Source organism: Hemitrygon akajei, chromosome 9 (assembly GCF_048418815.1).
Source record: "Hemitrygon akajei chromosome 9, sHemAka1.3, whole genome shotgun sequence".
In the NCBI taxonomy this organism is placed as follows: Eukaryota; Metazoa; Chordata; class Chondrichthyes; order Myliobatiformes; family Dasyatidae; genus Hemitrygon; species Hemitrygon akajei.
This window is the reverse complement of record NC_133132.1, coordinates 27753599-27767103: the sequence shown is the minus strand read 5'-3', so window position 1 is coordinate 27767103 and position 13505 is coordinate 27753599. Positions and strand designations below refer to the sequence as shown.

Here is a 13505-nt window from a genome sequence, read left to right as displayed (position 1 = left end):
ATGGTATGGGACTTTATAAGGCACGTGTAGTAGACTAAAAAAGTAGTCATTCTGTTTGGGCCTATTGCACTCACAGCTTTCCACCAATATGAATTATTCTTATTCCAAATTTATTCAAGACAAGTTAACAAAGATTGATTGCTAAGAGTAGTAAACTCTATCATTGTACCAAGTGACTAAGAACATGATATAGTGCCTTGAAAAAGTATTCAGCCCCCGAACCTTTGTTCACATGAATGAGTATCACAGCCAGGGATTTTTATCAATTTAACTGAGAATTTTTATTTGTGAATAACATGCTCCTTTTTCACATGTAGAAACCGAAAACAAGGGAGCATTGTAAAGCATGAGAAACTAAAAATTGTAAACTGGAATTTCAGCAGTTCAAAGCTATTTGCCCCCCTTTGCTCAGTAGTTAGTTGAGCACCTCTTGCCCCTATTACAGCCAGTAGTCTTTTTGGACAATGTGAAGAAGTAAGATTTACCCATTGTTTCTTGCAAAGTAGCTCAAACTGTACCAGTTTAGTTGGGGAGCAGTGGTGGACAGCAATCTTGAGATCTTACCAGAGATGTTCGATCAGTTTAAGGTCAGGATTCTGACTGGGCCCCTCGAGGACATCAATTTTCTTCAATTGAAGCCACTCTATGTTTGCTCTGACAGTGTGTTTTGGGTTGTTGTCCTGTTGAAAGATGAACTTACTCCCCAGTTTAAGCTTTCTGGCAGAGGCTAGCAGATTTTTATCCAGGGTTCCCAGTGCCTGCTACTAAAAAGCATCCAAATAGCATATGCTACATCCAGCATACTTTATAGTAGGAATGGTGTTACCCAGCTGATGGACTGTGTTAGATTTATCCCACATGTTGGCTGGTCTCGAAGGACAATGGGTGATCATCATCACAAGCCTGGGCAGAAGATCTGAAGATCCTGAGATGCCCAATCATCAAGATCCCCCTCTCGGCCTCATTAGTGTAGTCCAAAGGAAAGCTTATGAAGCAATATATTTGGCACCAGCTTGGTTACAGGAACTGCCAGAAGGATGTTCAATGATGTCCAGCTGCCTTAGGGGCTCCATTCTGGATTTGCTGTCTGGTTTACTCCCGTAGCCTTTGTCTCTCCCAAGACAGCCCATAAGGCAGTGGAGCTATTTACCCACAAGCACTAGGGCATGTCCACACACCGGTGGGTCTGCATGCTACGTGTGTAGGGGCCAGACCTCTACCCTGTCATCTGAGTCCGAAAGGAGTTCAGTTTCCATGTGTCACCAGCGAGGAGGCACTACATGAGGCTTGGTGTTGTAGAGGCTATGTACGGGCAGGGAGAGACTTGCGCATTCAGCTCTCCTTCTCATGAGACTGCTAGCCAGCGGTGGAAGCTGAAAGTGAGGGGGACAAGCACTACCCACTACACTACCACACTAGATGCATCGCAACAATGATTTTGACACCACGTGTATTGATGGGGGGAGAAAAAAAGCACATCCTTGCCTGCAAAGACTTTCCAAAAAGTCTACTGGCTGTTATAGCTGCAAGAGATTGTTCAAATAAGTGCTGAGCAAAGGGGATGAAAACTTTTGAACTGCAGATGTTGCAGTTTTTGAATTGTTAGTTTTTTGTGCTTTACAATTTTTGGGGCTCTACTGTGGGGGAAAGGACCATATCATTCACAAATAAAAATTCTCAGTAGTATCGATCAAATTCTCTGGTTGTAATACTCATTAATGTGAACAAAGGCACTATAAATGGGCTGCCTTCTTACCTTTTATCTAATATTTTCAGAATCAGGTTTATTATCACGGGCATGTGACGTGAAATTTGTTAACATAGCAGCAGCAGTTCAATGTGGTACAAGGCACCTGATGGAATGCACCCTCGGGTTCTGAAGGAAGTAGCTGGAGAGATTGCGGAGACATTAACGACGATCTTTCAGGAATTGTTAGATTCTGGCATTGTACTGGATGACTGGAAAATTGCAAATGTTACTCCACTAGTTAAGAAGGGTGGGAGGAAGTAGAAAGGAAAGGAAACATGTTAGCCTGACATCAGTGGTTGGGAAACTGTTGGAATCAATTGTTAGAGATGAGATTATGGAGTACTTGGAGACACTTGACAAGATAGGCCAAAGCCAGTATGATTTCTTGAAAGAAAAATCCTGACTGACAAACCTACTGCAATTCTTTGAGGAAATTACAAGCAGGGATTACAGGGATTCTTTGAGGATATTACAAGCAAAGGAGATGCAGTAGACATGGTGTACTTGGATTTTTCAGAAGGCCTTTGACAAGATGCCGCACATGAGGCTGCTTAGCAAGATAAGAGCCTATGGAATTACAGGGAAGTTACTAACATGGGTAGAGCATTGGCTGGTCGGCAGAAAACTGAGAGTGGGAGTAAAGGGATCCTATTCTGGCTGGCTGCCAGTTACCAGTGGAGTTCCACAGGGGTCAGTGTTGGGACCGCTGCTTTCTACAATGCATGTCAATGATTTGGACTACAGTATTAATGGATTTATGGCTAAATTTGCTGATGTTACAAAGATACATGGAGGAGCGAGTAGTGTTGAGGAAACAGAGAGCCTGCAGAGAGACTTAGTTAGTTTAGGGGAATGGGCAAAGAAGTGGCAAATTAAATACAATGTTGGAAAGTGTATGGCCAAGCACTTTGGTGGAAGAAATAAATAGGCAGACTATTATTTAGATGGGGAGAGAATTCAAAATGCAGAGGTGCAAAGGGACTTGGGAGTCCTTGTGCAAGATACCCTAAAGGTTAACCTCCAGGCTGAGTCGGTTGTGAAGATGGTGAATGCAATATTGGCATTCATTTCTAGAGGTATAGAATATATGAGCAGGGACGTGATGTTGAGGCTCTAGAAGGCACTCGTGAGACCACACAGAGTATTGTGTGCAGTTTTGGGCTCCTTATTTTAGAAAGGATGTACTGATTGGAGAGGGTTCAGAGAAGATTCACAAGAGTGATTCCAGGAGTGAAAGGGTTCCCATATAAGGAACGTCTGGCAGCTCTTGGGCTGTATTCTCTGGAGTTCAGGAGAATGAGGGGGGTTCTCATAGAAATATTCCAAATGTTAAAAAGCCTGAACAGATTAGATATGACAAAGTTATTTCCCGTGGTAGGGGATCCTAGGATAAGAGGGCATGACTTCAGGATTGAAGGACATCCATTTAGAACTAAGATGTGGAGAAATCACTTTAGTCAGAGGGTGGTAAATCTGTGGAGTTTGTTGCCACGAGCAGGTGTGGAGGCCAAGTCACTGAGTGTATTTAAGGCAGAGACAGATGGGTTCTTGATTAGTCGGGGTATCAAAGGGTATGGACATCAAACAATACCAAACGTGGTTCCAAAGTTTTCATCCTGACAGGTGGATATAACTTGTTCTTCTTTCTGCTATTTAATTTTACTCCCATTCACCCCATTTCCTTCTATTTTTTAGTTTCTCTTGATTTCAGTTTTTTACATTCATTGAGGAGAACATGCTGTGTGTGACTATCACAAGGTACCAGGTGTTAACACAAGCTTAAATAGACTTTAGTAAGGCATTTGACAAGGTCTCGCATGGGACGCTGGTCAAGAACGTTCATTGGCTCGGCATTCAGGATGAGGTAGTATATTGGATTACACATTGTCTTTGTGGGAGAAGCCGGAGAGTGGAAGTAGAGGTTTGCCTCTCTGACTGGAGGTCTGTAACTAGTGGTGTGCTGCTGGGATCAGTACTGGGTCCATTGTTGTTTGTCAGTTAAGAGAGGTGATTGATAAGTTTGTGGCCTAAGGCAGAAGAGTCAATTTTAGAAAACCTAGACTATGTTAATTTTCAACATCGTCCCCTCCTACATGTACATACATAGTCCAGCAGTCGTGGAGCATACGGATCCCTTCTTTGTAGAAGTGGTCCACAGCAGGGGTGATTGATAAGTCCGTGGGCTAAGGTAGAAAGAGATGAGTTATTAACTTCAAACTTTCTGCATTATCATTCAAAGAGTGGAACTGCACGTGCATGTAACAAGAGTGCCTTGGACCTCCAGGTGGTCCACAGCAGGGGTGATTGATAAGTTCGTGGCCTACGGTAGAAGGAGATGAGTTATACAGCTCTCATTACATGCACATGCAGTTCAACTGAGTGAAAATGCAGAGAGTTTGAAGTTAATAACTCATCTCCTTTTACTTAAGGCCACGAACTTATTAATCACCCCATGCTGTGGACCACTTCTGGAGGTCCAAGACACCGACTTCTACAAAGAAGGGATCCATATGCTCCACGACCGCTGGACTAAGTGTGTAAATGTAGGAAAAATAAATGTGCTAGGTTTTCTAAAATCGACTTCTCCTACCCTAGGCCACAAACTTATCAATCACCCCTTGTATATCAATGATCTGGATGTTAATGTGGTTAACTGGATCAGCAAATTTGTCGATGACACCAAGATTGGGGGTGTAGTGGACAGTGAGGAAAGCTTTCCTGGCTTGCAAAGGGATCTGCATCAGCTGAAAAAATGGCAGATGGAATTTAATGCAGAGAAGTGCAAGGTTTTGCCCTTCAGAAGGACCTACCAGGGTAGGTCTTACACAGTGAACGGTAGGGCACTGAGGAGTATGGTAGAACAAAGGGATCTGGGAATACAGGTCTGAAATTCATTGAAAGTGGCGTCACAGGTTAAAAGGGTCATAAAGAAAGCTTTTGGCACATTGGCCTTCATAAGCTAATGAATTGTGTACTGGAGATGGGATGTTATGTTGAAGTTGTATAAGACATTGGTGAGACCTAATTTGAAGTATTGTGTGCAGTTTTGGTCACCTGTGTTGTAAGAATTACCTCTTGTAACAATGATCAGTGAGGCACAGAGATATCTGTATTTACCGACAAGTACCTTTATTGTTTAAAAGAACAAGTACGTGAACTCATACACTAAATACCTTGTGTGTACACCCGCTAAGTATCCCTAACTCTCCTGAATAGTCAAAGAATAGCAAAGGTATTACCCAGGCAAAGGAGTTTCTGCTGGCCAGGTGTTCCTCATAGTCCCGATTCACTCACCACTTGTTTCACACAAGGTCACTCACGCTTGTATCTGCGATGGTTATTCTTCGAAGTTATTGCTACAGCACTCCGGCATCCACTTTTATATCCATTCCTTATCAATTCAAATATCACATTCCAGTGTCATTGGCCACAGGTCATGTGTCTGTCCTTTAACATCTTGTTATTGGCTCTGCTCCAAGCCAGCATCCATTTCTTGCTCTCTTCCCATCAAGTGGCAATCAATAATTTATGCCTCTGTTCTCAATCAGCAACAAGCTGGAATCACACCAGGCAGGCATCAACCCCAACATCCACAAACCTGCATGTTATATCCAACCAAAGAACCTCTCACAAATAACTTCTTATTTGGAAATGATCTCCAGTCCAGCAAATTACCTGAAGTATCATTGTCTTTTTTTAAAAGTTGATCAAGCCGAGCATGTCAGGCTCACAAAATGGAGAATAGAGTGTCTTCTCAAAATGGCAGCCTCCATCCCCAAGTACACACCAAGAACAAAGACAATTAGTCTGTCTGCTTCCATTGTCCTTGATTCATTTGAATTCACTGATTTATATAATGTAGTTCTTTCTGGCCAACACCTACCTGGAGGAAAGATGTAAACAAGGTTGAAAGAGTTCAGAGAAAATTTATAAGGATGTTTGCTGGGTCTGGAAGACCTGAATTATAAGGAAAATTTGAAGAGGTCAGGACTGTATTCTTCAGAACATAGAAGATTGAGATAGAGTTGATAGGGGTATACAAAATTATGAGGGGTATAGATAGGGTAAATGCAACCAGGCATTTTCCACTGAGGTTGGGTGGGACTACAACTCATGATCATGGGTTAAGGGTGAGAAGTTTAAGGGGAACACGAGGGGGAAACTTCTTCACTCAGAGGATCGTGAGAGTGTGGAATGAGCTGCCAGCACAAGTGGTACATGCGAGCTCAATTTCAACGTTCAAGAGAAGTTTGGATAGGTACTTGAATAGTCAGGGTATGGAGGGCATTGGTCCCAGTGGAGATCAATGGAGTAGGCAGTTTAAATGATTTTGGTATGGATTACTGTAGATGGGCCATAGGGCCTGTTTCTGTACTGTACTTCTTATGACTGTAGAATCATAATTTTTTTCTTTGAATCATAAATTTGTTACAGCAAAGAGGCCAATCATTAAAGTGTCAATATTCTAACAATTTGGAATGTAATTATTGTTTTGCTAATGGTGTGCATGCACAAAGGACTCATTTATCTTGTATGCTCACATAGCTCGCAATTGCAGCAATTTGTGGCCTATTATAGCCTCACTTACTGATGAAATATAACAGACAAATTATGCAAGGCCAGCCTGTAGTCTCGGCAGACCCATAATTGCCTTGTGTTGAAGCAGAGGATCCATCTTACTTGCCTGAAGCAACCCTGACTCCAACAGTAAGACCTACATGTGAAGGGGCTTCCATGGACACAAAGGAATGTCCACACCTGAAATGCTGCTGAAAACATTGACAGCTGACAAAGTTGCACCAGTGAAGTAGTGGGCTGTCAAAGATGTTTGATTTATTTCATAGTTTGAGGTATGTAAGAGTTAGTAAAATGGAACTAAATAAGTTTCAGAAATAATTCTAAAGTCTCTCGAAGTCTGTAACTTTGCAGACAGCCACAAAATTCACTGCTGTTGAAACACACAGCAGCAAATTTTTCATAATGCCTTGTGGCATCAGGTGAAACTTGCCTGAGTATTCTGTATCATTACTGTACTCCCAATTGCCATCATTTTAATTTGGTGAACTGATCCCATAATTAAACACCAAATTGGAATGTTTTTCAATTATACAGCAGGAAACAAAAACAAACACATTTAAAAATTCAGGGACTCTAAATTATTTTTGCACTGCAATGCCATATCCATTAAAATTGTTGGTCACAGAAGGATGTATGTTGCTTCAGGCAGTTTTTGTGTTCAGAAAGTGAAAATATTTCACATTGATTTATGAGCAATTGTACAAAATTATCCAAATGCCTCAGTCTTGCTTCTAATCGATCCATTCTGTGCTGATACCCAGCAGTGCCTGTGTATAGATAGCAGTTATAGAGAAGGACTTCACATTGACGGTTCTTGCTCTTTATACTTCCAGGTGGTGAGTCGTACTGGGGGAAACCTTTCAAAGATGAGTTCAAGCCCAATCTCTCCCATGCAGGTCGAGGCATCCTCAGTATGGCTAACTCTGGGCCCAACACAAATAAATCGCAATTGTAAGTGACATTATTCCCTGAAACATGTAGGAAAGTAAGATAGTTACAAATATTTGAGTTACTCTACAAATATTTTATTATATTTGTTGAGAGCAATACATTTGTAAAATTTTCTTCCTGAATTTTTATTTAAAGGATTTAGAACTTTCACTCTAAAGGGAAAACATACTTAAGTATTCTGGTCTTTGTTGAAACTAAGGCTTTATAATGTTTGTGGAAGAGTCACTCCAACTTCACTTCCATTATGCAGAATTTCAATTCACTGCATGCTTTGAAATTCAATTCAAATCACACAGACTCCAGGATGCAGGCCGAAAAAATACTTCCCATAATTTGAATTTTGTTAACTGATGCATTGAATATTGCTTGTTTTTTCAATGTGATATGATTTCATTTCAGTCTCCTGAATTTGCACTCAGTGACCACTGTATTAGGTAACTCCTGTAATAAAGTATCTATTGAATGTATGGATGTGGTCTTCTCTGACTTCTTTCTAACAAGACATTTTTGCCCACCCAACTGCCATTCACTGAATGTTTTTTTTTGCACCATTCTTTGTAAAGTTGTGCATGAAAATCCCAAGAGATCAACAGTTTCTGAGATACTTAAACCACCCCGTCTGGCACCAACACACATTCCATGGTGAAAGTCACTTGAATCACATTTCTTCCCCATTCTGATGTTTGGTGTGAACAACTGTACCTTTTGACCATGTCTGCATGCTTTAATGCATTGAGCTGCCGCTACATGATTGGCTGCTTATATATTTGCATTAACGTAGGTGCACAGGTGTACCTAATAAAGTGGCCACTGAGAGCAGAAAAGGAGCAAATGGTATTTCCTGAGAGAAGAGGTTATCTAAAACATTGCACATGGGCAGTTGGTCAACTTAGGAGAAAGATTGGAGATGATACTGTCTTCTGAACAAAGAAACTGTAATGCTGGCTGAGAGGAATTGGGAACAGAGAGAACTAAAAAAAAACAAGCAACTATATTTTGATGCACAATATTTGTATGGTGCAAATATGTTGTAGTGATTATGTAGATCTTACTTCTATTTTTAAATAGGAAGCCATGATCTAGAAATCCAAATTAAAGTTCCCATTTGATTATATGCTTTGCTCATAATACTTTTAAAAAATTAACTTAATATATAACCACAGAATTCTCTCGATGCAAAGAAATGTATTTTTTCATTGCATTTCCCATTTTTCAATCTATTTAGAAGTGACTTAATTGCTGTGTCTCCATATCTTCCTTGAAGTAGATAATTGGAAATCATTGTCATGCTATTAAATTTTGAAGAACCAAATCCTGATGTTAAATATCCATATGTTATGTATATACATATTAATGCATTTTCACCATTTCTTTATGATAAACTAAGTGAAAGTCTTGTTAAATAACCACCAGTACTGGCCTTAATAAAATGTTGGTTTGCTGTCTGTTAAAATACATGTTTATCTTCCTACCTATGGTTTGTGTTCTTTCTACAGAACTTTAGATTTGAAAATAAAATTATTATTTATGTTAAGTTGTGCTTTTGCTTTAATTTTAGCTTCTTGGTTCTCATATATAGGAACTGTTAACTATTTAAGGCCCAACTAAAGTAGCTCTGCAACTTAATAGGTTAACTCCTATCAGTAGTCATTCCCAAAAGCAGATTCTTATAATTGTCTTTCTGTTTTCTCAGCTTCATTACTTTCCGCTCATGTGTCTACCTGGACAAGAAACACACAATCTTTGGAAGGTAAGTTATATTAGATATTATCTCCATATGGCAAAGGATATGTGAAAGGGTTTAAAAGGAAAACTGCCACTATTGGAAGTTCACAGTAGATTGGTCAGAATTAGTGAGGAGAAAGGACAAACTTCATCGGTGTGACTTTTTACAAATAAAGATATTCTTAGTTTTCTGTTTGAGTACAAGAAATGCCTTAGTGATGCCTGATTTCTCCATCCTTTCGTTTAATTTTTACATTAATGTTCACCATGAATTAGAGGGCCAAGGCAGGAAAGGAAATATGTCAGTGCTGCTCTTCACTCTCATACGACACTCCATTAATTTGTATCAGAGATTGGTTTATTTATTTGTAACCATGCCCAAATAAGTTTAATATCATTCCTTAACCAGCTATTGCCAAAGCCCCTCAAAAATTATGCAGGCATTGTGACTATGAAACTGGAAATTTGGTCTTAACATTTATGTTGGACTAGATAAATAATGTTTTTGCTGAGAAATAGAGGTGCTCATACTAAAAGTGAATAAAATCTTACTGTTCCATTTAACATTTTGTAGGAAACCCAAGTAATTGTTAAACCACATGGGTTTCAGTTCTAAATCCTTGAATCTTCCATCCAATGAGATACCTAACATGAGCACTCCGATTTGTTCTATATATGCTGAATTGCAAATATATTATTTTATAATATATTTTTAAAAATTTAGCAAAAATGGATGTAGTTTCAAACTCATCTGTTTTTTCAGTCGCTATTTTTTTATTTATTCATTTACGGGTGTTGTCATTGCCAGCAAAGCCAGCATTTATTGCCCATCTCTAGTTGCCCTTGAGAAGGTGGTGATGAGTTGCCTTATTGAACCACTGCAGTCCCTGAGGTGTAGGTCCACCCACAGTGCTGTTATGGATGGAATTCCATGATTTTGACCCGATGCCAATGAAGGAACGGCAATATGTTTGCAAATCAGGATGGTGAGTGACTTGGAGGGGGATTTCCAAGTGGTGGTGTTCTCAGGTATCTGCTGTTCTTGTCCTTCTAGATGATAGTGGTCGTGGGTCTGGAGGTGCTGCCTTTGGTGTGTTGTTGCAGTGCATCTTGTAGATAGTGCACACTGCGGCAACTGTTTGTCAATGGTACAGGGATTGGTTGCTTGTGGAAAGGGTACCAATCAAGTAGGCTGCCTTGTACTGGATGGTGTCATGGTTCTTGAGTGTTGATGGAGCTGCACTCATCCAGGCGAGTGGCGAGTATTTCATTACACTCCTGACTTGAGCCTTGTAGGTGGTGGACAGGCTTTGGGGAGTCAAGAGGTAAGTTACACTCCACAGGATTCCTAGCCTTTGACCTGCTCTGGTAGCCGTGATGTTTATATGGCTAGACCAGTTTAGTTTCCTGTCAATGGTAACCCCCAGGATGTTGACAGTAGGGGATTCAGTGATGGTGATGCCACTGAATGTCAAGGGACAATGGTTAGAGCCTCTCTTGTTGGAGATGGTCATTGCCTGGCACTTGAGGAGCTTGAATGTTACTTGCCACTTGTCAGCCCAAGCCTGGATATTGACCAGGTCCTGCTGCATTTGGGTATGAACTGCTTCACTATCTGAGGAGTCATGAATGGTGCAGAACATGATGCAGTCATCGGCAAACATCCCCACTTCTGATCTTATGACGGAAGGTAGGTCATTGATGAAACAGCTGAAGATGGTTGGTCCTAGGGCACTACCCTGAGGAACTCCTGCAGTGATGTCCTGATGATGAGATGATTGATCTCAAACAACCATAAACATCTTCCTTTGTGTGAACTATGATCCCAACCAGCAGAGAGTTTTCCCACTAATTCGGATTGACTCCATTTTAGCTAGGGCACCTTGATGCCATACTTGATCAAATGCTGCTTTGATGTTGAGGGCTATCATTCTTACTTCACCTCTGGTATTTAGCTCTTTGGTCCATGTTTCGACCAACGAGGTGATGAGGTCAGGAGCTGGGTGGCATTGACAGAACCCAAACTGGGCACCTGTAAGCAGGTCCAATGGTTGTATACTATATTTCAAATTGTATTTGTGTCAGTGGACTCTATGTGTCCAGATGAGGAAAATTGTTCCATCATTTATCCCTGGAAATGATTGGCCCAAGTGAATCCGGACTCTATTTCTGGTTCATCAACAAGTGTTGTAAAGATGTTAGTAGCTAATTATAGATTTCAAAGTTCCCTTATCCCCAAATCTGCTTTAAAATGGTCTACATTCAGCTTTCAAATAAAGCAAATGCCGAACTTTTAAAGACCCTCCAGTCTTTTAGCACAAATTTAGACCACACCTTGCCATTATTTTTGACCTGTGTACTCTCCTTTGTGTTCTTTCACTGTACCATGATTTTAATTCCTTGTTCTTCTTTTCTGATCCCCAGTATGTAACCAAATCCTTAGCCTGTTTGGCATCTCTCCCTTAACCTGCTGTCATTCTATTGCTTTACTGTTTGGTGTGCACGCGAATGCCTGAGGGTAGAGTGAGCATTGCTCTGTCCCTGGTGTTGAACCTTACCAATGTTTTGGTTTTGAGTAGTTGGAATTTGCTATTTGTTTCTCACTGCTAATGTTCTCTGTAATTTACTCTACTACATAAACACAAGTAATTTTAATGAGACCTGTTAAGTTAATCAACCACGGTAAGCTGCCCCTGTTTTGTACTTAAGTGATCAAATTCAGGGGTAGTTGATGGGAATGTGAAGAGAATAAAATAGGATTAGTGTAAATGTGCCCTTGTGGTAAGTGTGAACTCCTTGAACTGAAGGACCAGTTTCTGCACTATCTATCTGTAGGACTATTCAGAATCAGAGTAATTTTAATTTTATTAAATTGGTCCATCACATTATAGAGGCAGACAATTGGCTGCTTTATACCACGGATGTGCGCGGGTCATTGTGCCTACTGCACATTTGCTGTGATCCACTGATTCCATATTTTCAAAGGTTCAAAGGTCCAATTTAATGTCAGAGAAATGTATACAATATGCATTCTGAAATGCTTTTTAAACACACAACCATTTGTTATCATCTTTCTCTATAAGGCAGGGGACTGCTCAAATCAAATAGATCCAATGGCCAAAACAAACTGGACCTAAGCCTGAGGACTGTTCTTTTTAATGTGTGACATAAGCTGAAACTAATAAATATACACAAGGAAATCTGCATATGCTGGAAATTCAAACAACAACACACACAAAATGCTGGTGGAACACAGCAGGCCAGGCAGCATCTATAGGGAGAAGCGCTGTCAATGTTTTGGGCCGAGAATAAATATACTATGTTTTTAATATATTTTACACTATTTCTTTATGGTAAAATAAGTTCTTATCAAGCTTAAGACCATTGTTAGAGGGAAGGATGACGTTTTGGCCCGGAGCTCTAATAGGTTGGCAGTATTCCAGTAGACTTTCCTCCAGGCACTGCCCAAGAGATCCCTCTTGCCTCCCCATCCCTCTTTCTGACCTGCCTGACTGAAGATCAACTCCCAGCCTTGCGGCCTTTGTGTTCTCTCTCAGGTCACCAGCAAAAGAAGCTCTTACACTGGATATGGTACACAGACTGGCACCCAACAGTGATATCAAGTGGCGCCAATTTGTAATTTATTCATAAACAGTTGGTCTGACTCTAGGACTCAAGTGGTTTTTTTTTTACCCAACACATCAGAATCAGGTTTATTATCACCGGCATGTGCTGAGACACCGCTCCCTAAAAATGTCCTGGGTACTTTGTAAGCTAGTATCCAAGATGCAGCTGACTAGCTTCTTTCGGTCCTGTGCAGTAGTCCCTACCCCTCCACACCAGACAGTGCTGCAGCCTGTCAGAGTGCTCTCCACAGTACAACTATAGAAGTTTTTGAGTGTATTGACATGCCAAATCTCTTCAGACTCCTAATAAAGTATAGCCACTGTCTTGCCTTCTTCATAACTACATTGATATGTTGGGACCAGATTAGATCCTCAGATATCTTGACTCCCAGGAACTTGAAGCTGCTCACTCTCTCCACTTCTGATCCCTCTATGAGGATTGGTATGTTTTCCTTCGTCTTACCCTTGCTGAAGTCCATAATCAGCTCTTTCGTCTTACTGATATTGAGTGTGAGGTTGTTGCTGCGGCACCATTCCACTAGTTGGCACGTCTCATTCCTGTGCGCCCTCTTGTCACCACCCATGATTCTACCAACAGTGGATGTATTGTCAGCAAATTTATAGATGGTATTTGAGTTATGCCTAGCCACACAATCATGTGTATATAGAGAGTAGAGCAGTGGGCTAAGCACACACCCCTGAGGTGCACCAGTGTTGATTGTCAGTAAGGAGGATGTATTATCTCCAATCTGCATTGATTGTGGTCTTCCAGTTAGGAAGTTGAGGGTCCAATTGCAGAGGGAGAGACAGAGGACCAGGTTCTGCAACTTCTCAATCAGGATTGTGGGAATGATGGTATTAAATGCTGAGCTATA

General features: G+C 40.8%; 1 protein-coding gene across 1 annotated transcript in view; it reads left to right on the top strand.

The window, feature by feature from the left end:
* Window positions 1-13505, top strand: part of ppil2 (peptidylprolyl isomerase (cyclophilin)-like 2) — a 291555-nt gene that overhangs the window by 194922 nt on the left and 83128 nt on the right. The window contains exons 15-16 of the mRNA XM_073055693.1: window positions 7162-7279; window positions 8973-9029. Of these exons, the coding sequence (XP_072911794.1) occupies window positions 7162-7279; window positions 8973-9029 (175 nt within the window). The remainder of the gene's footprint in view (window positions 1-7161; window positions 7280-8972; window positions 9030-13505) is intronic.